The sequence below is a fragment of the Pongo abelii genome, chromosome 4 (genome assembly GCF_028885655.2).
Source record: "Pongo abelii isolate AG06213 chromosome 4, NHGRI_mPonAbe1-v2.0_pri, whole genome shotgun sequence".
NCBI classification, from domain to species: domain Eukaryota; kingdom Metazoa; phylum Chordata; class Mammalia; order Primates; family Hominidae; genus Pongo; species Pongo abelii.
This window is the reverse complement of record NC_071989.2, coordinates 43,767,878-43,794,924: the sequence shown is the minus strand read 5'-3', so window position 1 is coordinate 43,794,924 and position 27,047 is coordinate 43,767,878. Positions and strand designations below refer to the sequence as shown.

The 27,047-nt window shown below is 40.8% G+C and overlaps 1 protein-coding gene across 4 annotated transcripts in view; it reads right to left on the bottom strand.

The window, feature by feature from the left end:
• NIM1K (NIM1 serine/threonine protein kinase) overlaps positions 1-27,047 on the bottom strand; it is a 91,444-nt gene that overhangs the window by 3,121 nt on the left and 61,276 nt on the right. For all 4 annotated transcript variants that reach the window (XM_063724098.1, XM_063724096.1, XM_002815532.4 and 1 more), the window contains one exon: positions 235-503. In XM_063724098.1, the coding sequence (XP_063580168.1) occupies positions 235-503 (269 nt within the window). The remainder of the gene's footprint in view (positions 1-234; positions 504-27,047) is intronic.

Below are 27,047 nucleotides of genomic sequence, written 5' to 3'. Positions count from 1 at the left end.
GATTCCTGCCAACGTCTGCAAAAGCTAGGAGGTTGACGTGTAACTGGACATCCCTGGATGTTGCTTCACAGGCAAGGAGCACGATCCCAGCCAGACTTCTGACTCTCAGAAGAGACTACCGTCTGCTTTGTAGGACAAAAGCCCTCTGGGACACTTGAGGGTTAGTAACCTAAAGCCCTGTGCTCCCAGTGTCAGTGGAATGGGAGCAAGGTTCTCACTCTCACCCCTGCTCACCATGTGCTTCACGGCAGACACAATCTGGGAGAAGATGAGCTTGCTTTCTGGTTCAGAGAGCTTCCCCTCAGTGCTAATTTTTCCAAAGAGCTCCCCACCCCCTGCATACTCCATCACCAAGTGCAGCTTGGATAGGGTCTCCACTACTTCGTAAAGGCGGATGATGTTGGGATGGTGCAGCTTTTCCATGCTGGAGATTTCTCGGGATAGTAGCCTCTGGGTTTTCTGGTCTAACTTGGTCTTGTCCAGGATCTTAATGGCCACCTTTTCTGGAAGGAAAAAAAGTTAAAATTGTGCCAGAATTCATAGGAGCATAGATAGAGAGAACTGGAGAGGACCTGGATCAGCTCCTTTCCTTTACTAGACAGAGAGTGGCTGTTACCAAACTCAGAGAGCTCATCAGGGAACGACAAAGCAATGCTTGAGCCCAGCATCAGTGCCCTTCCCTTGGATCAGTGTGTCTTCCACACACAGGTTTTGATGCCAAGTCCTCCCTCCCAAGGAAAGTTTCCAGATAAAGCTAGAGCTCCTTTGCTAAGCCTGGAGAGCACTTCTTGATGAGACCCAGCCCATCTCATCAGCCTCACTGTCCATCATTCCTGTCCACCATCCCCAACGCCCCATGCACCCTTCATTGCAACCAGTACAGAACTTTTTGTTGCTCCCTGAAAAGGTGCTGAACATTCATGCCTGGAAGCTTTTCTCTACCTGGATCATTCTCTCCATCATTCCTTCCCTGTTCTTTACTCTTGTTTTTACTCATCAATATAGTTTGGACATTTGTCCCCACCCAAATCTCATTGAAATGTAATCCCCAATGTTGGAGGTGGAGTCTGGTGGGAGGTGTTTGGGTCATGGGGGCCGATATCTCATGAATGGCTTGGGCCATATCCTTAGTGATAAGTGAGCTCTTGCTCTGAGTTCACATGAGATCTGGTTCTTTAAACGTGACGGGATCTTGTGGCATGTTCCCCCAACTCTTGCTCCTGCTTTCACAGTGTGATGTGCCTTCCACCTTCCACCATGACTGGAGCTTCCTGAGGCCTCTACAGAAGCAGATGCCACCACGCTTCCTGTACAGCCTGCAGAATCATGAGCTAATAAAACCTTTTTTTCTTATAAATTACTCAATTTTGGCTGGGCGCGGCGGCTCACACCTGTAATCCCAGCACTTTGGGAGGCCAAGGTGGGAGGATCACGAGGTCAGGAGTTTGAGACCAGCCTGGCCAACATGGTGAAACGTTGTCTCTACTAAAAATACAAAAATTAGATGGGCCCGGTGGCAGGTACCTGTAATCCCAGCTACTTGGGAGGCTGAGGCAGGAGAATCACTTGAACACAGGGAGGCAGAGGTTGCAGTGAGCCGAGATCGCACCACTGCTCTCCAGCCTAGGTGACAATGCAAGACTCCGTCTTGGAAAAAAAAAATTACTCAATTTCAGGCATTTCTTTATAGAAATGTAAGAATGGCTTAATACACTCATCATTAACTCCTAATGATCCTTCAAGGCAAGCCTCAGAATGAACCTCTTCAAGAAGCCTCTGTAACACTTGTCCTAGGATGAACATGATGTTCAGATTCTTTGCTCTTGGAGCCCCAATGTACTGTAATCTCAGCTAACTGGTCTGTAGCTGTCAACTCCCTTGTTTATCTCCCTCTCTTGCCCCATTCCCAACATGAACTGTTTTATTTCACTCTCAGTGCCTGGCATGTAATGTCATATACACGACACACCAGTACCCAGTGTTGACAGAGTGCTGGTGAGGCCAGGAGGAAATCAACACTGCAATGTGCTGCTGGTGGGAGCATTAATTGGTACAATGGTTCTGGATTGTACTTTGGTATTATGTACTGAAATGCTAAAAAATAGTTGCACCCTGGGACCCAGCCATTTCACCTTTGGCAATCTTAAAGAATCTGATGCATGTACAAGGATGCATGTATAAAAAGGCTTCTGTGATATTGGGAATAGCTTAAGTATCCAGCAAGAGAGAGAGTTAAAATAAAGTGTGGTAGATCTAATTTTATAATTTCACACCATGAAGCTATCAAAAGTAATGATGCTAAATTATTTATTAATATGAAAAGATGTTCAATATACAAGTGAGGAAAAATACAAATACACATTTGCATAGATAAAAATCTGGTAGCATATTTACCAAAATGTTTAGAATAGAGATTTTCTAATTGGCAGATCACAGATGGTTTTCCTTTCAATTTAGTTTTGCTTATTTGTATTTTCTATTTTTTATCATGAATATAGACTTATTGTGTAATGAAAATGATTAATGTTAGAAAATGAATGAATCTTGACTCCAAAGTGAAACATCATTCATTTTTTGTTTTGGTTCAAACTGTACCAGACTTTGAATTACATAACAAAGAGGTTACCCGGCAAGCAAACAGACAGAACAGGATCCCAAAGTACCTGTTCGACCTACTTACAAAATAACTGCTTTGAAGAACTTTAGCACTGTGACTATTAGCACGAAAATGGATACAGCTAGTTTAAAATAGGAGTGTTATTGGTATATTAAAGTAGGTCCACTGGGACTTCTGGAATGGAAAAATGGTTGGTTCACTGGTATCTGCTGCAGCCAGCCCCCACCTCGCAGGAGGCAATACTGAGCAGTGGGAGGGCAGCTCTAAGGGAGCAGGAGCAGAATGTTTGCTCTGGGGCTTGAATAATCTCAGCTGGCAATCAGCCCCAGCAAAAGAACCTCCAATGGCAATCCTTGGGGCACTCTTCTTCCCCTTTCTTTTCTACTTTTCAGTCTTTAGGATTAAGAGTCCCTTCACCTATTTATCTGAAACAGAAACCTGGTTTTGTGTAGCATATTGGGTAAGCTGTTGTTTTAAGGGCTAGAATAATGAATTCCACCCTTTGATTTCCTGTAGAAGAACCCACTGCTTCTCCTCAGTTCTCCCATCACTGACTCAGGTGTCAGTTAAGGTATCATCACTCTGCTGCCCCCTCCTGCCTGTGGCCACCATACACCATTCTATCCACAGTGAGTGTTCAAGAATCAGATGGTGGGTGTCAGGCTACCATCACAAATCTCCCTTTAGCACCATCTTAATTTTCTTTTTCTCTTTTCCTTTCATGGTTCTTAGCAAAGGCTTCCCTCCCAGAGCCAGGTCTAGAGTGTGGCAGGAGAGGCATTGTAAGGGTGAAAGCTTCCTTAAATCCTCTACCCTAGGTGCCTCGATGGCCACACCTAATGTGCAATCACCCTACAGGCAGGTCTCATAACATAAATGTATGATCATACTAAACACTTTAGAAGCCCTGGTATTCCACATTATCACTAAGTGGTAGAAACTGCTATTCCATGAAGAGCTATATCTCTAAATCTGCTCTTTCAATAAATGTTCAATGAGCACCTACTATACACCAGGCAGTGAAAAAGATAAACACTGTTCTCACAGTCCAATGAGAGAAAGACTAGAAAAAAAAATCCCTTCTTACAAGCATAGCGCCTATTAGGAAGGGATACAGACAGAGAATGGAAAGGTGCTATCTGGGTAAGGGCACTTACATTGTGACCAGGAAGTGAGGAGAGAAGCCTCATACTTGGCCCAGGAGCTTGGCAAGTGTGCTGCCCAGGAGAGACATAAGGTGTGTGCTTGAGGAACCCACTGTTCTGGAAAAGCAGAATGAGGAGGCGTGGCCCCAGATCAGCCTGGTAGTAGGTAAAGATCAGATAAGCCAGGAGATTGCTTTAGAAATGCAGGCTTTAACTATAGGGCAATGAGAAAACATAGCAAGGTTTTAAGAGAAAGGGTTGTAATCTGAGTCCCATTTAAAAAGAGCACTCTGGGCCGGGTGTGATGCCTCACACCTGTAATCCCAGCACTTTGGGAGGCCGAGGCGGGTGGATCACGAGGTCAAGGGTTCAAGCCCAGCCTGGTCAAGATGGTGAAAGTGAAACCCCATCTCTACTATAAATACAAAAAATTAGCCAGGCGTGGTGGCAGCTGCCTGTAATTCTGGCTACTTGGGAGGCTGAGACAGGAGAATTGCTTGAACCCAGGGGGCGGAGGTTGCAGTGAGCCAAGGTCATACCACTGCACTCCAGCCTAGGTGACAGAGTGAGACTCCATCTCAAAAAAAAGAAAAAAAAAAAAAGCACTCTGGCAAGATGTGAGAAGTGCAGAGAGGAGCGGCAAGCCTGGGAGCAAGTGGGGGTCTAGGAGGGGATAATAGAAACCCCAGAGAGAGGACGCTCTAGGTGGTGCAAGGAGAGAGAGAGAGAGAAGTAGACAGATGGGAGAGGCCAGCATGCCCTTTCTCCAAATCTGATGAGAAGTCTGACACAGGTCCCACCTAGCGGGCAACACATTCTTTAAACCAGGACTTCCAGTTCCAGGGTGGTAATAGCAAAGCAAGTTTATTGTATGCAACAGGGAGTCAGTGGGGATGGTGAATCCTTAAGAGTAGCTGCCCCAGTGGAAGGGGTGGCTCTACTCAAGGCCACACAATGGTTACTATTTGGAATGCAGGCTCAGTGTTGTCAAACCTTCTTCTGATTTCTTTTCAAGAGAAGCCAGACATCTGAAATTTTATGCAAAATCTTCCAATTATTAAGTATCAACAACTAATTCAAATTTTAAAACCTAGATTAGACCAAGCAAAATACATCAACAGGACCAAGGGGACAAAGGGAAGGGAGCAGATATTAAAACCTAGAAAGATAGTTTTGTGTAGAGAGAAGCTGAGGCTTTCCTTCTAGACACACAAGTTGCCTGAGTCAGCCTTACAGTGAGGGGCTGGGGGAATAAGATCAGGCCCTCCCTCTACTTCCTTCCCCTGCAAGGGCTCCCTAGAGATCAAAGTCAACTGGAACCCAGAGGACTAAGGAGATTTGATGTAGTCCTGGGCTGAGAGCAGAAGGAAGAAGGGTGGAGAGTAGATCTGGAGGGGCAGATAGAAAATATCAGGTACAGTAGGCTTAGGGGGAAAAGCGCAGGAGCATTAGGGGCATAAAACAGGGGGATGTACCCCTGGTCTGGGGGTTAGGGAAGACTTTTAACACTTTCTCTGGAGTCCAAGCATTAGCTAGAGAAAAGTAGGGAGAGGTTCTAAAAGTAGGGATGGGTAGAACAGAAGATCTTGAGGTAGGAAAGACCTGAAACATTAGGGTTATGGTCTACAAGCTTTTTTGATTGGCTTCCTTTGTCAATAAAACATTTTTTTAATATTCAACATCATTAGTTGCTTTATTGATAATAGCTCCAAACTGGAAAGAATCTACATGTCCTCAGCTGGTGAATGGTTAAACAAATTGTGGTACCTTCATACGTGGAATACCACTCAGCAATAAAAATGGACCAACTATTGATACAAGAGCTTAGATGAATTGCCCGAGAAGTATGGTGAGTGAAAAATGCCAATCCTAAAAGGTTACTACTGTATGATTTCTTGTATATAATTTTCTTGGAATGACAAAATTATAGAAATGGAGAACAGATTAGTGGCTGGCAGGAGTCAGGGACTGGGTACAGGGGGTTAGGAGGTGGCTACAGAAGAGCCACTTGAAGGGCCCTTGTCATAATGGACTTGTCCTGTATCTTTACTGTGGTGGTGAATATAACAACCTATTTATGTGATAACATTCCATAGAGTTAAAATTCATACACATGCATGAATACAAGAACTGGGAAAATCTTAATAAGATCAGTGAATTAGATCAATATTAATATCAAGGTTATGACTATAGTTTTGCAAGATGCAAGTTTGTGTGAAACTGAGTACATGTGGTCTCTGTACATATTCTTACAACTGCATGTGCATAATAAAACATTTTTGAGCACTACTCTAACATATGTATATGTATTTATAAAGTGTATCCATGTACTACTGATTTACACATTTTCAATATATAATCACAGAAATTAAAATATGTAATCACAAAAAAATATAAAAGGAAGTTCTAGTATTTTTTTTCCTCATCCCAGTGAATCATCTTGGGCATCCTCTGGGGGTATATGTGCCCTTAGAGATGACTGACTTTGAAGAATTGAAAGAAGAAAGTAGGGCTGGCATATGGGGAAGAAGGAAAAATATAAGCCAAAAAAGAGGCTGGAGAGTTGGCCATAGCCAAGGTCTTGTGAGTCATTTCACATTAAGGGCAGTAAGAAGCATGCTATTATTATTTTTGCCTATAAAAAGGTATTTCACATATATAAATTAAAAACCCACAAATTTAAAACTGCCACTTGAAAAAAAAAAAAAGAAGCTGCTGGAAGCTTGTAAGTAGGTAGTAACACATGATCAGGCTTGTAATTTCTAAAACATCACCTCTGGCTGCTATGGGGGAAATGATATAAACATGAAGACAAATTACAGTAGCTTAATCCAATGAGGAAAGGAGGAGATATTTAGGAGGTGAAATCAATACGACTTGGTGTTTGGGTGTTAGGGGTTGAGGAAAAGGTCAAGGTTTCTCAGTTGAGCAACTGGGAGGCTGGTGACATTCACTGGAGGAGGATCTCTATTGATGTTATCATGCCTTTGGGCACTCCCTAAGTTCCCCTGTCTCTCTCCCAGGTTGTTGTGTTCACTTTGCTAAACCATGACTCTGGTTAAATCCAGCTTCCCACTACTCTCTGCCTGCACCCATGCTGTTGGACATAATGGCTTGTCTTACTTTGAATTTCTGGTCACTAACCTCAGTTGGCCCTTTAAAGCTCCTGGCAGACATACTTTCCCTAGTCCAATAAACCTCATACACTTTTGTATAACTCTTTCATGGCTTCTTTTCTCTCATCAAGTCTCTAATGCCTTCTTCCACTCCTCACTCACAGCTGGTAACCTTGCTTCCTACTTTATTGAGTAAAATAAGCAATAGAGAAGAATTTCCTCAAGTCCTTCCCACCATGTCTTCCAACCTACTGGAACCTCTCTTCCTTCATTTTACTTTGGATAAACAATTCCTACTCCTATCTAAGGCCTAGCTAAGACTCCTTTACATGTTGAATAGATTCCATCTACTCTCATATACTAAAGAGCAGCCCTCCAAAAACGTTTTTTTTCTTCTCTCCTGCATCATTGATTTTCTCTTCCCACTGGATTGTTTCCATCATCACACATTTATGTCATTGATAAAAATCTTCCCCTCAGCAGAAACCTTACAAGCCAGAAGGGATTACAGTCCAATCTTTAGCCTCCTTAAACAGAATAAGTGTCAGTCAAGAATTTTGTGTCAGCAAAACTAAGTTTCATAAATGAAAGAGAAATAAAGTATTTTCCAGACAAGTAAATGATGAAGGAATTTGTAACTACCAGACCAGCCATACACAAAATTCTAAAAGGACTTCTAAATCTTGAGACCAAAAGTTGACATGCATCAGAATAGAACCTCTTGAAAGCATAAAACTCACAGGGCCTATAAAACAATAACACACACACATGGCTGGGCACAGTGGCTCACACCTGTAATCCCAGCACTTTGGGAGGCCGAGGGGGGTGGATCACGAGGTCAGGAGATCGAGACCATCCTGGCTAACACGGTGAAACCCTGTCTCTACTAAAAATACAAAAAATTAGCCAGGCGTGGTGGCGAGTGCCTGTAGTCCCAGCTACTCGGGAGGCTGAGGCAGGAGAATGGCATGAACCTGGGAGGCAGAGCTTGCAGTGAGCGGAGATCTCGCCACTGCACTCCAGCCTGGGTGACAGAGAGAGACTCTGTCTCAAAAAAATAAAAACAAAAAAAATAAAAACAATAACACATACACACACACACACACACACAAAAGGATCCATGTAATAATCAACATGATGACGAGAATCGTACCTTACATCTCAATGTTAATATTAAACATAAATGGCATAAATGCTCCACTGAAAGTATACAGATTGGCAGAATGGATAAAATATTACAAACCAAATATCTGCTGTCTTCAAGAGACTCATCTAATGCATAAGGATTCACATAAACACAAGGTAAAGGGATGGGAAAAGATGTTCTGTGTATATGGAAACCAAAGGCTAGCAGGAGTAGCTATTCTTTTTTTTTTTCTTTTTTGAGATGAAGTCTCACTTTGTTGCCCAGGCTGGAGAGCAAGGCGCAATCTTGGCTCACTGCAACCTCCGCTTCCCGGGTTCAAGCAATTCTCCTGCCTCAGCCTCCTGAGTAGCTGGGATTACAGGTGCCCCCCACCATGCCTGGCTAATTTTTTTGTAAATTTAGTAGAGATGGAGTTTCACCATCTTTGTCAGGCTGGTCTTGAACTCCTGACCTCAGGTGATATACCTGCCTCAGCCTCCGAAAGTGCTGGGATTTACAGGCATGAGCCACCGTGCCCGGCTAGGAGTAGCTATTCTTATATTAAATAAAAGAGACTTTAAAGCAACAACAGTTAAAAAAAAAAAAGACAAAGACAAAGAAGGTCATTACAAAACCAACTTTGCAAAAATTATATCACTGAGACAATTATGGCAGTGGGGGACATCTGATCTAGCCAACCTCCCTCTTGCCTTTAGCCTTCAAGCTGCCTTAATTATTCCTGGGCTTAGTCTTGGCTAGCTTTGGGAGACATTTAGTTTGTAGTTTAAATGATAATAATCTTTCCCAAAACTCAACCACCTTTGTAAAGCTAATGAGAGACCACCAGACTTAGGAGGAGGAGAAAAGCCTGAATTCTGCTAAGGTCTGGATATAAATGATTGACAGCCATTATTCCAGAGGTCACAGATATGCAACTCCCCCAAAATACTCATGCAGATAACATCACTATTGTAGAACCTAAGATTAGCCTTTTGAGATATCTTTTCAGGTTTTTTGCATGTCTGACACAGATGGCTTCACTTGGACCCATATGGACCCATCAACCACTCCTGTGGCCCCACAGAAGTGACTCAGCACAAGAGGACAGCTTCAACTCCCTGTAATTTCATCTCCAACCCAAACAATCAGCAGCAAGCACCTGGTCTGGTCAGCCCAATCCCTTCCCCCAAACTGCCTTTGAAAAACCCCTAACCTACAAGCCTTTGATGAGATTGATTTGAGTAATATCTCCATCCTGGTTTGATCACATGGCATGACTGGCCTTGCATCAATTAAACACTTTCTTCACCACAATGCCAAGAATTGATTTTGCTTGTGCAGTGGCAGAAATAACCTGTTAGGTGGTTACAATTATATAATGATAAAAGGATTAATCTGACAAGAGAATATTATAATCCAAAATATATGTGTACCTAACTATGGAGCTCCAAAATTCATAAAACAATTACTGCTAGACCTGAGGAAAGAGATAATGAGCAACACAATAATAGTGGGATGCTTCAACACCCCACTGACAGCACTAGACAGATCATCGAGGTAGAAAGTCAACAAAGAAACAATGACTTAACAATACCCTAAAACAAATAGACCTAACAGATATTTACAGAACATCTTACTCAAAAACTATAGAATATACTTTCTTCTCATCAGCATATGGAATATATTCCAAGATAAACCATATGATTGGCTACAAAACAAGTATCAATAATTTTTAAAAATCAAAATCATATCAAGTATCTTCTCAGACCACAGTAGGAAAAAACTAGAAACAAACTCCAAAAGAAATTCTCAAAACTATTCAAATACATGGAAATTAAACAATCTGCTCCTGTATAAATTTTGGGTTAACAATGAAATCAAGACGAAAATTTAAAAATTACTTGAAATGAATGATAATATGACACAGTTATCAAAACTTCTGAGATACAGCAAAAGTGGTGTTAAGAGGAAAGTTTATAGCACTAAATGCCTACATCAAAAAATCTGAAAGATCACAACTTGACACCCTAACATTGCACCTCAAGGAGCTAAAGAAACAGGAACAAAGGAACCCAAAGCTAGAGAAGAAAAGAAACAACAAAGACCAGAGCAGAAATAAATGAAATTGAAACAAAAATATTACACAAGATTAGTAAAACAAAAAGTTGGTTCTTTGAAAAGATAAACAAAATTGATAGACCATTAACTAGATTAACTAAGAGGAGAGAAGTTTTGAATAAGTTCAATTAGAAATGAAAATAGAGACATTACAACCAATGAAACAGAAATACAAAAGATCAATTGAGATTACTATGAACACCTCTATTCACACAAACTAAAAAACACAGAAGAAATGGATAAATTCCTGGAAATTTACAACCATCCCAGATTAAATCAGGAAGAAATAGAAATCCTGAACAGACAAGATAACAAGCCGTGAGACTGAATAAGTAAAATTTACTGATTGAAATTGCCAGCAACAAAAAAGCCTAGGGCCAGATGGATTCATAGCTGAATTCTACCAGACAGTCAAAGAAGAATTGGAAGCAATCCTATTGAAACTATTCAAAAAGATTGAGAAAGAAAGAATCCTCCCAAACTCATTCTATGAAGCCGGTATCACCCTGTGTCAAACCCAGGAAATGACATAACAAAAAAGAAAACTACAGATCAATATTCCTGATGAACATAGATGCAAAAGTCCTCAACAAAATACTAGCAAACAGAATCCAATAGCAAATCAAAAACACAATACATCATGATCAAATGGGCTTTGTCCCAGAGATAGAAGGAAGGTTTAACATATGCAAGTCGGGGGGATTTTCAAAGATGGCCACATAAGAACAGCTCCAGTCTACAGCTCCCAGCATGAGCGATGCAGAAGACGGGTGATTTCTGCATTTCCAACTGAGGTACCGTGTTCATTGCACTGGGGCTTTTTGGACAATGGGTGCAGCCCACGAAGTGTGAGCTGAACTAGAATGGGGCATCGCCTCACCCAGGAAGTGCAAGGGGTCAGGGAACCCCCTTTCCTAGCCAAGGGAAGCGATGACAGAACGTACCTGGAAAATCAGGACACTCCCACCCTAATATTGTGCTTTTCCAAAAGTCTTAGCAAATGGCACACCAGGAGATCATATCCCATGCCTGGCTCAGAGAGTCCCATGCCCATGGAGCCTCACTCACTGCTAGCACAGCAGTCTGAGATTGAACCACAAGGTGGCAGCGAGGCTGATGGAGGGACATCTGCCATTGCTGAGACTTGAGTAGGTAAACAAAGCAGCTGGGAAGCTCGAACTGGGTGGAGCCCCCCGCAGCTCAAGGAGGCCTGCCTGCCTCTGTAGACTCCACCTCTAGGGGCAGGGCATAGCGGAACAGGGCACAGCAGAAACTTCTGCAGACTTAAACATCCCTGTCTGACAGCTTTGAAGAGAGCAGTGGTTCTCCCACCACAGAGTTTGAGATCTGAGAACGGACAGACTGCCTCCTCAAGTGGGTCCCTGACCCCTGAGTAGCCTAACTGGAAGGCACCTCCCAGCAGGGGCTGACTGATGCCTCACACAGCTGGGTGACCCTCTGAGACGAAGGTTCCAGAGGAAGGATCAGGCAGCAACATTTGCCATTCTGCAATATTTGCTGTTTTGCAGCCTCCGCTGGTGATACCCAGGCAAACAGGTCTGAAGTGGACCTCCAGCAAACTCCAACAGACCTGCATCTGAGGGTCCTGACTGTTAGAAGGAAAACTAACAAACAGAAAGGACATCCACACCAAGACCCCATCTGTACGTCACCATCATCAAAGACCAAAGGTAGATAAAACCACAAAGATGGGGAGAAACCAGAACAGAAAAGCTGAAAATTCTAAGAATCAGAGTGCCTCTTCTCCTCCAAAGGAATGCAGCTCCTTGCCAGCAACAGAACAAAGCTGGACAGAGAATGACTTTGATGAGTAGAGAGAAGAAGGCTTCAGACAATTGGTAATAACAAACTTCTCAAAGCTAAAGGAGGATGTTCCAACCCATCTCAAAGAAACTAAAAACCTTGAAAAAGGATTAGACAAATGGCTAAGTAGAATAAAAAGTATAGAGAAGACCTTAAATGACCTGATGGAGCTGAAACCCATGGCACAAGAACTATGTGATGCACGCACAAGCTTCAGTAGCCAATTCGATCAAGTGGAAGAAAAGGTATCAGTGATTGAAGATCAAATGAATGAAATGAAGTAAGAAGAGAAGTTTAGAGAAAAAAGAGTAAAAAGAAATAAACAAAGCCTCCAAGAAATATGGGACTATGTGAAAAGACAAAACCTACGTCTGATTGGTGTACCTGAAAGTGACGGGGAGAATGGAACCAAGTTGGAAAACTCTCTTCAGGATATTATCCAGGAGAACTTCCCCAACCTAGCAAGGCAGGCCAACATTCAAATTCAGGAAATGCAGAGAACGTCACAAAGATACTCCTCGAAAAGAGCAATTCCAAGACTCACAATTGTCAGATTCACCAAAGTTGAAATGAAGGAAAAAATGTTAAGGGCAGCCAGAGAGAAAGGTCGAGATACCCGCAAAGGGAAGCCCATCAGACTAACAGCAGATCTCTCGACAGGAACTCTACAGTCCAGAAGAGAGTGGGGGCCAATATTCAACATTCTTAAAGAAAATAATTTTCCACCCAGAATTTCATATCCAGCCGAACAAAGCTTCATAAGTGAAGGAGAAATAAAATCCTTTACAGACAAGCAAATGCTGAGAGATTTTGTCACCACCAGGCCTGCCTTACAAGAGCTCCTGAAGGAAGCACTAAACATGGAAAGGAACAACCGGTACCAGCCACTGCAAAAACATGCCAAATTGTAAAGACCATCGAGGCTAGGAAGAAAACTGCATCAACTAACAAGCAAAATAACCAGCTAACATCATAATGACAGGATCAAATTCACACATAACAATATTAACCTTAAATGTAAATAGGCTAAATCCTCCAATTAAAAGACATAGACTGGCATATTGGATAAAGAGTCAAGACCCATCAGTGTGCTGTATTCAGAAGGCCCATCTCATGTGCAGAGACACACACAGGCTCAAAATAAAGGGATGGAGGAAGATCTACCAAGCAAATGGAAAACAAAAAAAGCAGGGGTTGTAATTCTAGTCTCTGATAAAACAGACTTTAAACCAACAAAGATCAAAAGAGACAAAGAAGGCCATTACATAATGGTAAAGGGATCAATGCAACGAGAAGAGCTAACTATCCTAAATATATATGCACCCAACACAGGAGCACCCAGATTCATAAAGCAAGTCCTTAGAGACCTACAAAGAGACTTAGACTCCCACACAATAATAATGGGAGGCTTTAACACCCCACTGTCAATATTAGACAGATCAATGAGACAGAAAGTTAACAAGGATATCCAGGACTTGAACTCAGCTCTGCACCAAGCAGACCTAATAGACATCTACAGAACTCTCCACCCCAAATCAACAGAATATACATTCTTCTCAGCACTACATCACACTTATTCCAAAATTGACTACATAGTTGAAAGTAAAGCACTCCTCAGAAAATGTAAAAGAAAAGAAATTATAACAAATTGTCTCTCAGACCACAGTGCAATCAAACTAGAACTCAGGATTAAGAAACTCACTCAAAACCACTCAATTACATGGAAACTGAACAACCTGCTCCTGAATGACTACTGGATACATAACAAAATGAAGGCAGAAATAAAGATGTTCTTTGAAACCAATGAGAACACAGACACAACGTACCAGAATCTCTGGGATACATGTAAAGCAGTGTGTCAAGGGAAATTTATAGCACTAAATGCCCACAAGAAAAAGCAGGAAAGATCTAAAATTGACATCCTAACATCACAATTAAAAGAACTAGAGAAGCAAGAGCAAACACATTCAAAAGCTAGCAGAAGGCAAGAAATAACTAAGATCAGAGCAGAACTGAAGGAGATAGAGACACAAAAAAACCTTAAAAAAATAAAAAATTGATGAATCCAAGAACTGTTTTTTTTTTAAAAACAAAATTGATAGACCGTTAGCAAGACTAATAAAGAAGAAAAGAGAGAAGAATCAAATAGATGCAATAAAAAATGATAAAGGGGATATCACCACCAATCCCACAGAAATACAAACATCCATCAGAGAATACTATAAACACCTCTATGCAAATAAACTAGAAAATCTAAAAGAAATGGATAAATTCCTGGACACATACACCCTCCCAAGACTAAACCAGGAAGAAGTTGAATCCCTGAATAGACCAACAACAAGTTCTGAAATTGAGGCAATAATTAATGGCCTACCAACCAAAAAAAGTCCAGGACCAGACTGATTCACAGCCGAATTCTACCAGAGGTACAAAGAGGAGCTGGTACCATTCCTTCTGAAACTATTCCAATCAATAGAAAAAGACGTATCCTCCCTAACTCATTTTATGAGGCCAGCATCATCCTGATACCAAAGCCTGGCAGAGACACAACAAAAAAAGAGAATTTTAGACCAATATCCCTGATGAACATTGATGCAAAAATAACTCAATAAAATACTGGCAAACTGAATCCAGCAGCACATCAAAAAGCTTATCCACCATCATCAAATTTGCTTCATCCCTAGGGTGCAAGGTTCATTCAACATACCCAAATCAACAAACGTAATCCATCATCATACAAACAGAACCAAAGACAAAAACCACATGATTATTTCAATAGATGCAGAAAAGGCCTTTGACAAAATTCAACAGCGCTTCATGCAAAAAACTCTCAATAAACTAGGTATTGATGGAACGTATCTCAAAATAGTAAGAGCTATTTATGACAAACCCACAGCCAATACCATACTGAATGGGCAAAAACTGGAAGCATTCCCTTTGAAAACTGGCACAAGACAGGGATGCCCTCTCTCACCACTCCTATTCATCATAGTGTTGGAAGTTCTGGCCACGGCAATCAGGCATGAGAAATAAATAAAGGATATTCAATTAGGAAAAGAGGAAGTCAAATTGTCCCTGTTTGCAGATGACATGATTGTATATTTAGAAAACCCCATTGTCTCAGCCCAAAATCTCCTTAAGCTGATAAGCAACTTCAGCAAAGTCTCAGGATACAAAATCAATGTGCAAAAATCACAAGCATTCCTCTACCAATAACAGACAAACAGAGAGCCAAATCATGAGTGAAATGCCATTCACAATTGCTTCAAAGAGAATAAAATACCTAGGAATCCAACTTACAAGGGATGTGAAGGACCTCTTCACGGAGAACTACAAACCACTGCTCAAGGAAATAAAAGAGGATACACACAAATGGAAGAACATTCCATGCTCATGGGTAGGAAGAATCAATATCGTGAAAATGGCCATACTGCCCAAGGTAATTTACAGATTCAATGCCATCCCCACCAAGCTACCAATGAATTTCTTCACAGAATTGGAAAAAACTACTTTAAAGTTCATATGGAACCAAAAAAGAGCCCACACTGCCAAGACAATTCTAAGCAAAAATAACAAAGCTGGAGGCACCATATTACCTGACTTCAAACTATACTACAAGGATACAGTAACCAATGCAGCATGGTACAGGTACCAATACAGAGAGATAGACCAATGAAACAGAACAGAGCCCTCAGAAATAATACCACACATCTACAACCATCTGATCTTTGACAAACCTGACAAAAACAAGAAATTGGGAAAGGATTCCTATTTAATAAATGGTGCTGGGAAAACTGGCTAGCCATATGTAGAAAGCTGAAACTGGATCCATTCCTTACACCTTATACAAAAATTAATTCAAGATGGGTTAAAGACTTAAATGTTAGACCTAAAACATAAAAAACCTAGAAGAAAACCTAGGCAATACCATTCAGGAAATAGGCATGAGCAAGGACTTCATGTATAAAACATCAAAAGCAATGGCAACAAAAGCCAAAATTGACTAATGGGATCTAATTAAACTAAAGAGCTTCTGCACAGCAAAAGAAACTACCATCAGAATGAACAGGCAACCTACAGAATGGGAGAAAATTTTTGCAATCTACCCATCTGACAAAGGGCTAATATCCAGAATCTACAAAGAGCTCAAACAAATTTACAAGAAAAAAACAAGCAACCCCATCAAAAAGTGGGCGAAGGATATGAACAGACACTTCTCAAAAGAAGACATTTATGCAGCCAACAGACACATGAAAAAATGCTCATCATCACTGGTCATCAGAGAAATGCAAATCAAAACCACAGTGAGATACCATCTCACACCAGTTATGGTGATCATTAAAAAGTCAGGAAACAACAGGTGCTGGAGAGGATGTGGAGAAATAGGAACACTTTTACACTGTTGGTGAGACTGTAAACTAGTTCAACCCTTGTGGAAGTCAGTGTGGCGCTTCCTCAAGGATCTAGAACTAGAAATACCATTTGATCCAGCCATCCCATTACTGGGTATATACCCAAAGGATTATAAATCATGCTGCTATAAAGACACATGCACACGTATGTTTATTGTGGCACTATTCACAATAGCAAAGACTTGGAACCAACCCAAATGTCCATCAATGATAGACTGGATTAAGAAAATGTGGCATATATACACCATGGAATACTATGCAGTCATAAAAAAGGATGAGTTGATGTCCTTTGTAGGGACATGGATGAAGCTGGAAACCATCATTCTGAGCAAACTATCACAAGGACAGAAAACCAAACACTGCATGTTCTCACTCATAGGTGGGGATTGAACAATGAGAACACTTGGACACAGGGTGGGGAACATCACACATCGGGGCCTGTCGTCGGGTGGCGGGAGGGGGGAGGGACAGCATTAGGAGATATGCCTAATGTAAATGATGAGTTAATGGGTACAGCACACCAATATGGCACATGTATACATATGTAACAAACCTGCACATTGTGCACATGTACCCCAGAACTTAAAGTATAATAATAAAAAAATCTGCAATATATATAATATGCAAGTCAATAAATATGATAAATCACATAAACAGAATTAAAAACAAAACCATATGATCATCTTAATAGATGCAGAAAGAGCGTTAAGTAAAATCCAGCATTGCTCTATGACAAAAACAACGTCATGACAAAACCCATCATTGCTTTATGACAAAAACAATGACAACAAACTAGGCATAGAAGGAACATAACTCAAAATAACAAAAGCCGTATATCACAAACCAAAAGCCAACATCATACCAAATGGAGAAAAGTTGAAAGCATTCCCCCTGAGAACTGGAACAAGACAAGAATGCCCACTTTCATCACTTCTATTCAACATACTACTGGAAGTCCTAGCCAGAGCAATCAGGCAAGAGAAAGAAATAAAGGACATCTAAAGTGGAAAAGGGAAAGTCAAATCATCTCTGTTTGCTGATGATGTGATCATATACCTAGAAAACCCTAAAGATTCCTTCAAAAGACTCATAGATTTTTCTCTTTTTTTGAAACTAACAACCAACTGATCTTCAACAAAGCATACAAAAACATAAATTGGGGAAAGGACACCCTATTTAATAAATGTTGCTGGGAAAACTGGATAGCCACATGTAGGAGAATAAAACTGGATCCCTCTCACCTTATACAAAAATCAACTCAATATGATTAAAGACTTAGATCTAAGACCTGAAACCACAAAAATTATAGAAGAAAACAGGAAAAACTCTTCTGGACATTGACTTAGATAAAGAATTTATGACTAAGACCCCAAAAGTAAATGCAACAAAAAATAAATAAATAAATAGGACCTCTTAAACTGAAAAGCTTCTGCACAACAGAAAAATAATCATCAAAGCAAACAGGCAATCCACAGAATGGGAGAGAATATTTGCAAACTATGTATCTGACAAAGAACTAATATCCAGAATTTACAGGGAACTCAAACAAATTAGCAAACAAACAAAAAAAGATCTCATCAAAAAGTGGGCAAATGATATGAATAAATATTTCTCAAAAGAAGACACACAAATGGCCAACAAACATATGGAAAAACACTCAACATCACTAATCATCACAAAAATCCAAATTAAAACCACAGTGAGATACCACCTTACCCCAGCCAGAATGGTCATTATTAAAAAGTCAAAAAACAGTAGATGTTGGCATCAATGTGGTGAAAAGGTAACACTTATACACTGCTGGTGGGAATGTAAATTAGTACAGCCTCTATGGAAAACAGAAAGGAGATTTCTAAATCTAAAATCTAAAAGTAAATTAAAAACTAAATCTAAGAGTAGATCTACCATTTGATCCAACAATCCCCTACTGGGTATCTCCCCAAAGGAAAAGAAGTCATTATATCAAAAAACACCTGCATGCATATGTTTATTGCAGCACAATTCACAATTGCAAAGATCTGGAACCAACATAAGTGCCAACCAAGCAATGAGCGGGTAAAGAAAACGTGGTATATATGCCATAGAATACTACTCAGCCATGAAAAAGAATAAAATAATGTATTTGGCAGCAACTTGGATGGAGCTGGAGGCCATTGTTCCAAGTGAAGTAACTCAGGAATGGAAAATCAAATACTGTATGTTCTTACTTAGAAATGAGAGTTAAGCTATGGGTATGAAAAGGCATGGGCTTTGGAGACTTAGAAGGGGTAGGGTGGGAGGGGGTGAGGGATTAAAAACTACGTATTGGGTACAATGTACACTACTCAGGTGTTAGGTGCACTAAAATCTCAGATTTCACCAGTATACAGTTCATCACTGTAACCAAAAACCACTTGTACCCCAAAAGTCATTGAAAAAAAATTTATAAGTAAAAATGTCCCCAATAAAAATGCATACAAGCCAGGCTCAGTGGCTCACACCTGTAATACCAACACTCTGGGAGGCCAAGGCAAGAGGATCACTTGAGCCCTGGAGTTTGAGACCAGTCTGGGCAACATAGCAGGACCCCATATCTACAAAACATTTAAAAAATTAGCCAGGCATCATGGCATGCCCCTATGGTTCCAGCTACTCCAGAGGCTGAGGTGGGAGGATCACTCAAATACAGAAAGTCAAGGTTGCAATGAGCTGTGATTGTGCCACCACATTCCAGCCTGGGTGACAAAGCAAAACCCTGCCTCAAACAAAAAAAAAAAAAAAAGTTTACCAAAAAGACTTGTACTAGAATGTTCACATCAATATTATTCATAATAGCCCCAAACTGGAAACTAGAAACTACTCACATCATCAACAGTTGAATGGATAAATAAATTGTGGTACTACATTCATACAATGAATTACTGTATATATGGCAATGAGCATGAAACATCTAAACTACATAAAACAGTATGGATGGTAGTCACAAACTCAAAATTGGACAATTGAAGTAAGACAAAAGAATACATATTGGATGATGCCATTTATGTAAAGTTTAAAACAGTCAAAAGCAATCTATGGTATTAAAAGTCAGAACAGTGGTTACACTTCAGGATGTAGAGAATAGAACGGAGGATGACGAGCAGGTGGAGGGCAGCGCTCTGAGTACCAGAAGTGTTCTCTGTCTTGATGTTGGTGGTGCTTCCATGGGTCTTTTCAGTTTGGAAAATTCATTGAAATGAGTACTCATGATTTTTATACTTTTTTGGTATTGATATATGTTAAACATAAAAAGGTTATATGTGTGTGGTTTTTTTGGTTTTGGTTTTAAAGACAGGATCTTGCTATGTTGCCCAAGCTAGATTTGAACTCCTAGGCTCAAGCAATTCTCCCAGCTCAGTCTCCCAAGTAGCTGCGGACTATAGGCATGTGCCACCATGCCAGGCTTAAAAAAAAAAAAAAGTTATAAAAAACATCACAAAAAAGCCTCTCTTGACTCCACTTCCCCCTCTAGCATTAGACCTCTTTCTCTCATTCTCTTTATAGTAAAACCCCTTTAAAGAGTTGGTCAAAACCGGGCACAGTGGCTCATGCCTGTAATACCAGCACTTTGGGAGGCCAGGGCGGGTGGATCATGACTTCAGGAGATCAAGACCACCCTGGCTAACATGGTGAAACCCCCGTCTCTGCTAAAAATACAAAAGATTAGCCAGGCATGGTGGCACGCACCTGTAGTCCCAGCTACTCGGGAGGCTGAGGCAGGAGAATCACTTGAACCCAGGAGGCAAAAGTTGCAGTGAGCTGAGATCATGCCACTGCACCCAAGCCTCGGTGACAGAGCGAGACTCCGTATCAAAAAAAAAAAAAAAGTTAGTCACTTTACTGTCTTCAATTCTCCCCTCGTTATCCTCTCTTGAACCCAAGAGATAATGCTACTAAAAATGCCCTTCTCAGGGTCACCAATGACCTCCAAATTGCTAAAATCAGTGAGCAGTTCTCAGGCTTCAATCTTCCTCTTAAAAATACCTTTTTCACTTGGTTTCTAGGACAACCCACACTCCTGGCTTTCCTCCTACTTCTTGCCACTTAAGATTCCTTAGCTGTGTCCTTTTCATCTCCCTAGCCTCCTTTTCACCTCCCTAGCCTCCTTTTCATCTTCCTGGCCTCCTTTTCAATGTTGGATACCTGAAGGCTTAGTTCTTAGACCTCTTCTCTACAATCACCTCCTTGGTGATTCCATATGCATAAATACCCTGCTCACTTGGGTGTCGTCTTAGTTTGGGTTCGGCCAGAGCCAGACTGAGGCAGAGGTTCAAGTGCAAGCAGTTTATAAGGGAGGTGATCCTAGAAAACCCTAGTAGAAGAATGGGGAAGTGAGACAAGAAAGGCAGCCCATAGAGGGTGTTATTAAACAAGTGTCCAGTGAATACGGCTAAGAGTTATGCCTGAATTTCATTGTTAGGAGAGTGAGAGAACTGGAGTATTTATACATTAACTTCTACCAGTCAGTGGTTGCTGGCCACTCCACCAGGAAGTGCATTCTGTACTTCTGGGCTACCATGCATGCAGAGTAGGCTCCAATGGCTAGAGAAAGCCCAGAGGCAGAGAGACAGAGAGACTAGCAGTTGAAGGTCAGTCCTGCAAGCTCTGAAATGGTAAGGCCCAAGGGGGCATGGGGGAGGTACACACAACGTCTGCTCTGTAGTGTCATAAATGTGTAATAGGCATGTCAAACATAACATGTTCAAGACTGAGCTCTTTATTTCTCCTGACCCAAACCTGCTTCTCCTACAATCTCCCCCGTTTCAGTCAATGTAAACGGTTCTTGTGTTTACCTAACCTTTTGAGTATTTGACTCTTCTCTTTAATATTGCACTTTCAATCTGTTAGCAAATCTTGCTATCTTTAACCTTTTAAATACCGCCATGCTCCAGCCACTTCTCAGCATTCCACTGCTACCTTCCTAGTCCAAACCACCTTTATCTCTTGCCTGGATTAATACAATAGGCTCCTAACTGATCTCTCCTTTTCTGCCTTCTGCATCTGTTTTCAACAAGGCTGCCAGAGTGATAGTGTTAAAGCATATAAGCCAGATCATGTCACTCCCCGGTTCCCTCTGATGGCTCCTGTGAAATACCAGGAAATCTCTGGTTCCCTTTGTGAAATCCCCAGTTCCTTCTGACGGCTCCTGTAAAATCCCAGGAAAAGCCAAACTTCTTACTTTGACAAATTTGGTCCTCCACAATCTGTTCCCTGTTACTCTCTGCCCCTTCCCCTCAGCTGTTTCAAGAGTACTGCAGGCATCTCCCATCTGGACACTCTTACGCCTGCTATGCCTTCTGCTTGATGGAGTTCCCCCATGCATAGCCATTTCCCTCATTTCTTTCAGTTTAATTATCACCTCCTCAGTAAGGCTGTCCTGGCCAATTTATCTAAAAACTGTCATCCTCAATGCTTTCTATCTCCCCTCCTGCTCTTTCTTTTTTTTTTTTTTTTTTTTTGAGACGGAGTCTGGCTCTGTCACCAGGCTGGAGTACAGTGGCATGATCTTGGCTCGCTGCAACCTCCTCTTCCTGGGTTCAAGCGATTCTCCTGCCTCAGCCTCCCGAGTAGCTGAGACTAAAGGCGCACACAACCATGCCCAGCTAATTTTCGTATTTTTAGTAGAATCGTGGTTTCACCATGTTGGCCAGGATGGTTTCCATCTCTTGATCTCGTGATCCGCCCGCCTTGGCCTCCCAAAGTGCTGGGATTACAGGCATGACCGACCGCGCCCAGCCCTCTTGTCTTTCTTATCACTTATTGCTACATAATACAATGAATATTTTACACATTTATTTTTGTCTGGCTTCCCTTTCACTAGAGTGTAAGTTCCATAAGGACAGAGATTGCTGTCTATTTTGTTCACTGCTGTATCACCAGTCTCTAGAATAGTGGCTGTTGCATGGTAGGTGCTCAACAAGTATTTGTTGAGTGAATAATCTCACTGAAGAACCCAGAGTAAGTATTATCATCATAGTGTGCACTCGATTTGCACCTGGCTTTTCACTTACTCTCATGTCCTGCCCATCTTCCATGTTACCACAGAGTCTTCATAATCATGATTTCTCATGGCTATGGAATCTTCTGTCCAGTGTATATGCTTTACTTGACCATTCCTATATCATTGGATCCCATAAGTTATTACTAGTTCTCGACACTATAAATAACACGACAATGAACATTTTTTTGGTTATAGTATTTCCAATATATGATTTATATTTAGGGTGAATTCCCTAAATCACTAACTAACCATTTTTAAAGTAAGAAAACACAATTTTGAATTGCTATTTTAATGAATGTATTCAAGAGGAGGGAATCCATTTTTAAAACCAGTGAGCAGCCAGGTGCAGTGGTGCATAGCTGTCCCCCATGCTACTTAGGAAACTGAGGCAGGAGGATTGCTTAAGCCCAGAAGTTCTTGAACAGCCTGGATAACCATAGCTGAGACTTCATCTCTAGAAAAAGCAAAACAAGACAAAATCATTGGGCTATCTTTATGAAACTCTGCTACAGACTGAGTTCGTGCTCTAGCCCTGTCCTCCAGGGAGATCATAGCATACAGCACCTACCAGAAGGTGCTGCTGTGCATTGCTCCCTTGAATATTTCTTCCTCCACCACTCCTGGCTTTTCATGAGAAGTTATACTAACTTAATTCGCCAAATATTTGTCGAGTGTTTATTATTTATAACACACATGGAGGAACTTTAAGGATCAATGTGATATAATATCTGACACCAAGGAGCTTGTAACTAGGACTCCCAAGATTTTCACTACATCCCAGAGTTTGTTAAGCCTCAAATCTTTATGTATCATACTTTCTCTTGGGCTCCAAGAAAGCTGCTAGACGGATTCATTTCATGAATTCCATATACCTCCAAGTCAGTGCTTCCAAATATTTACTCTCAAATCCACTTCTCCGGTAATTATTTACTGGTAAGGCATTAAAACTGGAAACTGGGAGTCATCATCAATTCTTCCTCTCCCATGTCCCGTCCTGCTCTCACCCATACCATTGATCACAAGGTTTTCCAATATCCTAAGACATTTTTCAAATGCATCCCCTTCTCTCCATTCTCACTGCCACTTCTCCTTAGTTGAGATGAACATCATCATCCATCTGGACCATTTGACTAACATTTTTTTCTGACTTCCTTGACTCTCCTTACTTTCCAACTACAATTCACATTCCGCACTGAAATGAGATCATATGAATCACTTGCATTAATGGCTTGCTTAAAGCTCCTAAACGACTGAGCGCAGTGGCTCATGCCTGTAATCCCAGCACTTTGGGAGGCTGAGGCGGGCAGATCACGAGGTCAGGAATTCGAGACCAGCCTGGCCAAGATGGTGAAACCCCATCTCTTCTAAAGATACAAAAAAAAAAAAATTGCCGAGCATGGTGGCGTGTGCCTGTAATCCCAGCTACTCAGGAGACTGAGGCAGGAGAATCGCTTGAACCTGGGAGGCAGAGGTTGCAATGAACCGAGATCACACCATTGTACTCCAGCCTGGGTGACAGGGCAAGACTCCGTCTCAAAAAAAAAAAAAAAAAAAAAAGCTCTTCAATAGCTTTCCAATACCTAAATGACAAAATCCAGATATGCAAGAAGATTTTCCATGATCAATCCCCACCCACCTTATCTCTTTCCCATGACTCCATGGGTGCACCTCATGCTCTAGCTTTGCTGAATTACTTTTAAATCTCCAAATACTCCCCACACTGGTTCATGCTTCTATGTACTTTACATCCTATCTCTCTTTCTGGAGTTCTCTTTCCCCCTTCTCCTGTGAAATTGCTCCTCAGACCTCGAGACCCATCGCAAGCCTTTCCTGCTCAATAGATCCTTCCTGGATTCATTGGGCACAGGTAAGCACATTCTTGCTGCCTTACTCTGGAAGGCACTCATCAATTGTTTCCTGTCTGCCTCTGTTAAACTGCTGTAAGTTCCTTATCAGGCATGTGCTTACACACACACACACACATACACACACACACACATATATTTTTTATATATATGTTATATACAACATATATATTTTATATACATGTTATATACAACATATATATTTTATACATGTGTTATATACAACATATATATTTTATACATGTGATATACAACATATATATTTTATACGTGATATATAACATATATTTTATACATGTGATATATAACACATATATTTTATACATGTGTCATATAACACATATTTTATACATGTGTCATATAACACATATTTTATACATGTGTCATATAACACATATATTTTATACATGTGTCATATAACACATATATTTATACATGTGTCATATAACATATATTTTATACATGTGTCATATAACATATATATTTTATCTATGTGTCGTATGTAACATATATTTCATGTATGTGTCGTATGTAACATATATTTCATGTATGTGTCGTATGTAACATATATTTCATGTATGTGTCGTATGTAACATATATTTCGTGTGTGTCGTATGTTATATAGTTCATGTATTGTCGTATGTTATATATAGTTCATGTATGTGTCGTATGTAATATATATTTCATGTATGTGTTGTATGTAATATATATTTTATGTGTGTGTCGTATGTAATATATATTTTATGTATGTGTTATCTGTTATATATATTAAAGGAATGAAGGCCAGTCACGGTGTCTCACACCTGTAATCCCAGTGCTTTGGGAGGCTGAGGTGGGTGAATCACTTGAGCCCAGGAGGCCAAGGCAGCAGTGAGCTTTGATCGCATCACTGCACTCCAGCCTGGGCAATGAAGCAAAACTCTTCCTCAAAAGATAAAAAAAAAAAAAAAAAAAAAGAGGAAGGAAGGAAAGAATGAATTAATAGATAAATAGATAAATAAAGTGGGAGGAAGAAAGGATCCTAGAAACATGAGACTAGAGTAGCAGAAGGAAGAAGTCAGAAAGGCAGCAACAGAAAAAAAACACCCACATCCACTGCCACTTCTTTTGTTTGTGACAACAGATGGGACATAAAATATTCAGAAGCCAAGTATATCATCTCCTATGAGAAATTTCTAATCAGCCTAAAAGGGGGCTCAAGATGACCGTCAACCTTCACTATCAGCTTGGAGAGCCCAAGGGAATTCCAAACTGTGAGCTATAAAAATAAACCCCAGCCAGCAGGGACCCATATTGGAGCCTCCTTTGTAGAGATCCAGAGCACTTGGTGCTTTGTATTTCTTTATTTTTTTTTTTTTAGCTTTTTAGACTACTGTCCTGGGAGGTGCTCCTGGCACTGAAACTCTCTGCTTTCCTGGGAATCTCCTCTATTATTTTATTCAAACTGTCTTTATATTCCTAGAAAGACTGATGACAATTCTGAGCAAGTTGGTTTGGTGTGGGGGCCATATTTGTACAAACTGCTATCTATTTTCCTGCCCCTTTTTGCACACAACTGTCCCAGAACCAGCAGGTGAGACTGTTTCTTTGACAACAGAGCTACTCTGTAGCAGGTTGGGTATAAGGAGGGCATGTCAGTGAGGCCACACAAGGCACCCACCCACACCCACACAGCAGGAAAATGCCATGCTCTCTGAAACTCACGGGGCCAAGTATGAAGTTAATTTTGTAATACAATAGACAAGAAGTCTTTGGAACCCGAGAAGTAAGTCAGTATATAAACACCAATTATTATTCCACCTTTTTTTTTTTGTCCTTTCACATAATATCCTGTCTACAGAATTGGGCACTGTCTTGCTCCCGGCTTGTAGAAACTTCTCGGCTTAGCTAGCTAATGTCTCTATGGTGGATATGTCTGTCAATTTTCTCCCTTCTCAGAGACTTCTTTGGACCTTTGGCTCTGCTGAGACAGTAGTGGCCCACGTGACTCAAAGGGCTACAGCTCACTGACGTGGGCATGCCCTTGACTCAAAGATAGTTCATTTTCAGCTGGCTAGTAATCAAGTATATTCTTTCTCTTTAAAATTTGAACTGGAACAGAATGAAACACATGGGATGGAGATGGTCAACAACGTTGAGAGTTTATATAGATGTGGGACTGGCAACAACCATTTCTGGCCATGATATACCTTCTGATAATTAAGTGTGGAAAACCTTTTTGCAGAAAGAGGTATAAAGATCGGACAAATTCATCAAGAAAAGTAGAAATGAGAAAGCACACAGCCCCAGAGAAAGTGAAGATTGAAAGAATATCGTCTTAAGACCCGGCCCTACTTCCCTGCTGTGGGTCCATAGAATTCCCCTGTACTCAATACATGTGAGTACTCAATTCCATGCGAATTCCTGTAAACAGGTTCTAAACCTTGGGACAGCCTCTTCTGAGCCTCCATTTCCTCATTTGTAAAACATGGAAGGACTAGATGATGTCAGTGCTTCCCAAAGCGGAACCTTTAAGACTCATGAGGTTGAAATGATTTTAGGGCATGGAAACAGCCTTAAATAGCACTGAATCACAGCATAAAAACATGATTCCCATTTCAGCTCTCCTTTAATTCTCCCAATTAAGGCAAAGAGAGAGTCTGAGATTGATTGCTAGCATGTTTTAAAAATTACTTTGTTACTCGTAATTTTCCTTTAATATTTTTTAATTTGTTTGCGTTGTATTTATTTTTACCATCACCTTCTATTCATAGTAAGTGATACTGGTTTTTGTTGCTGTAATAACATTAAATACCCTTTTGAAAT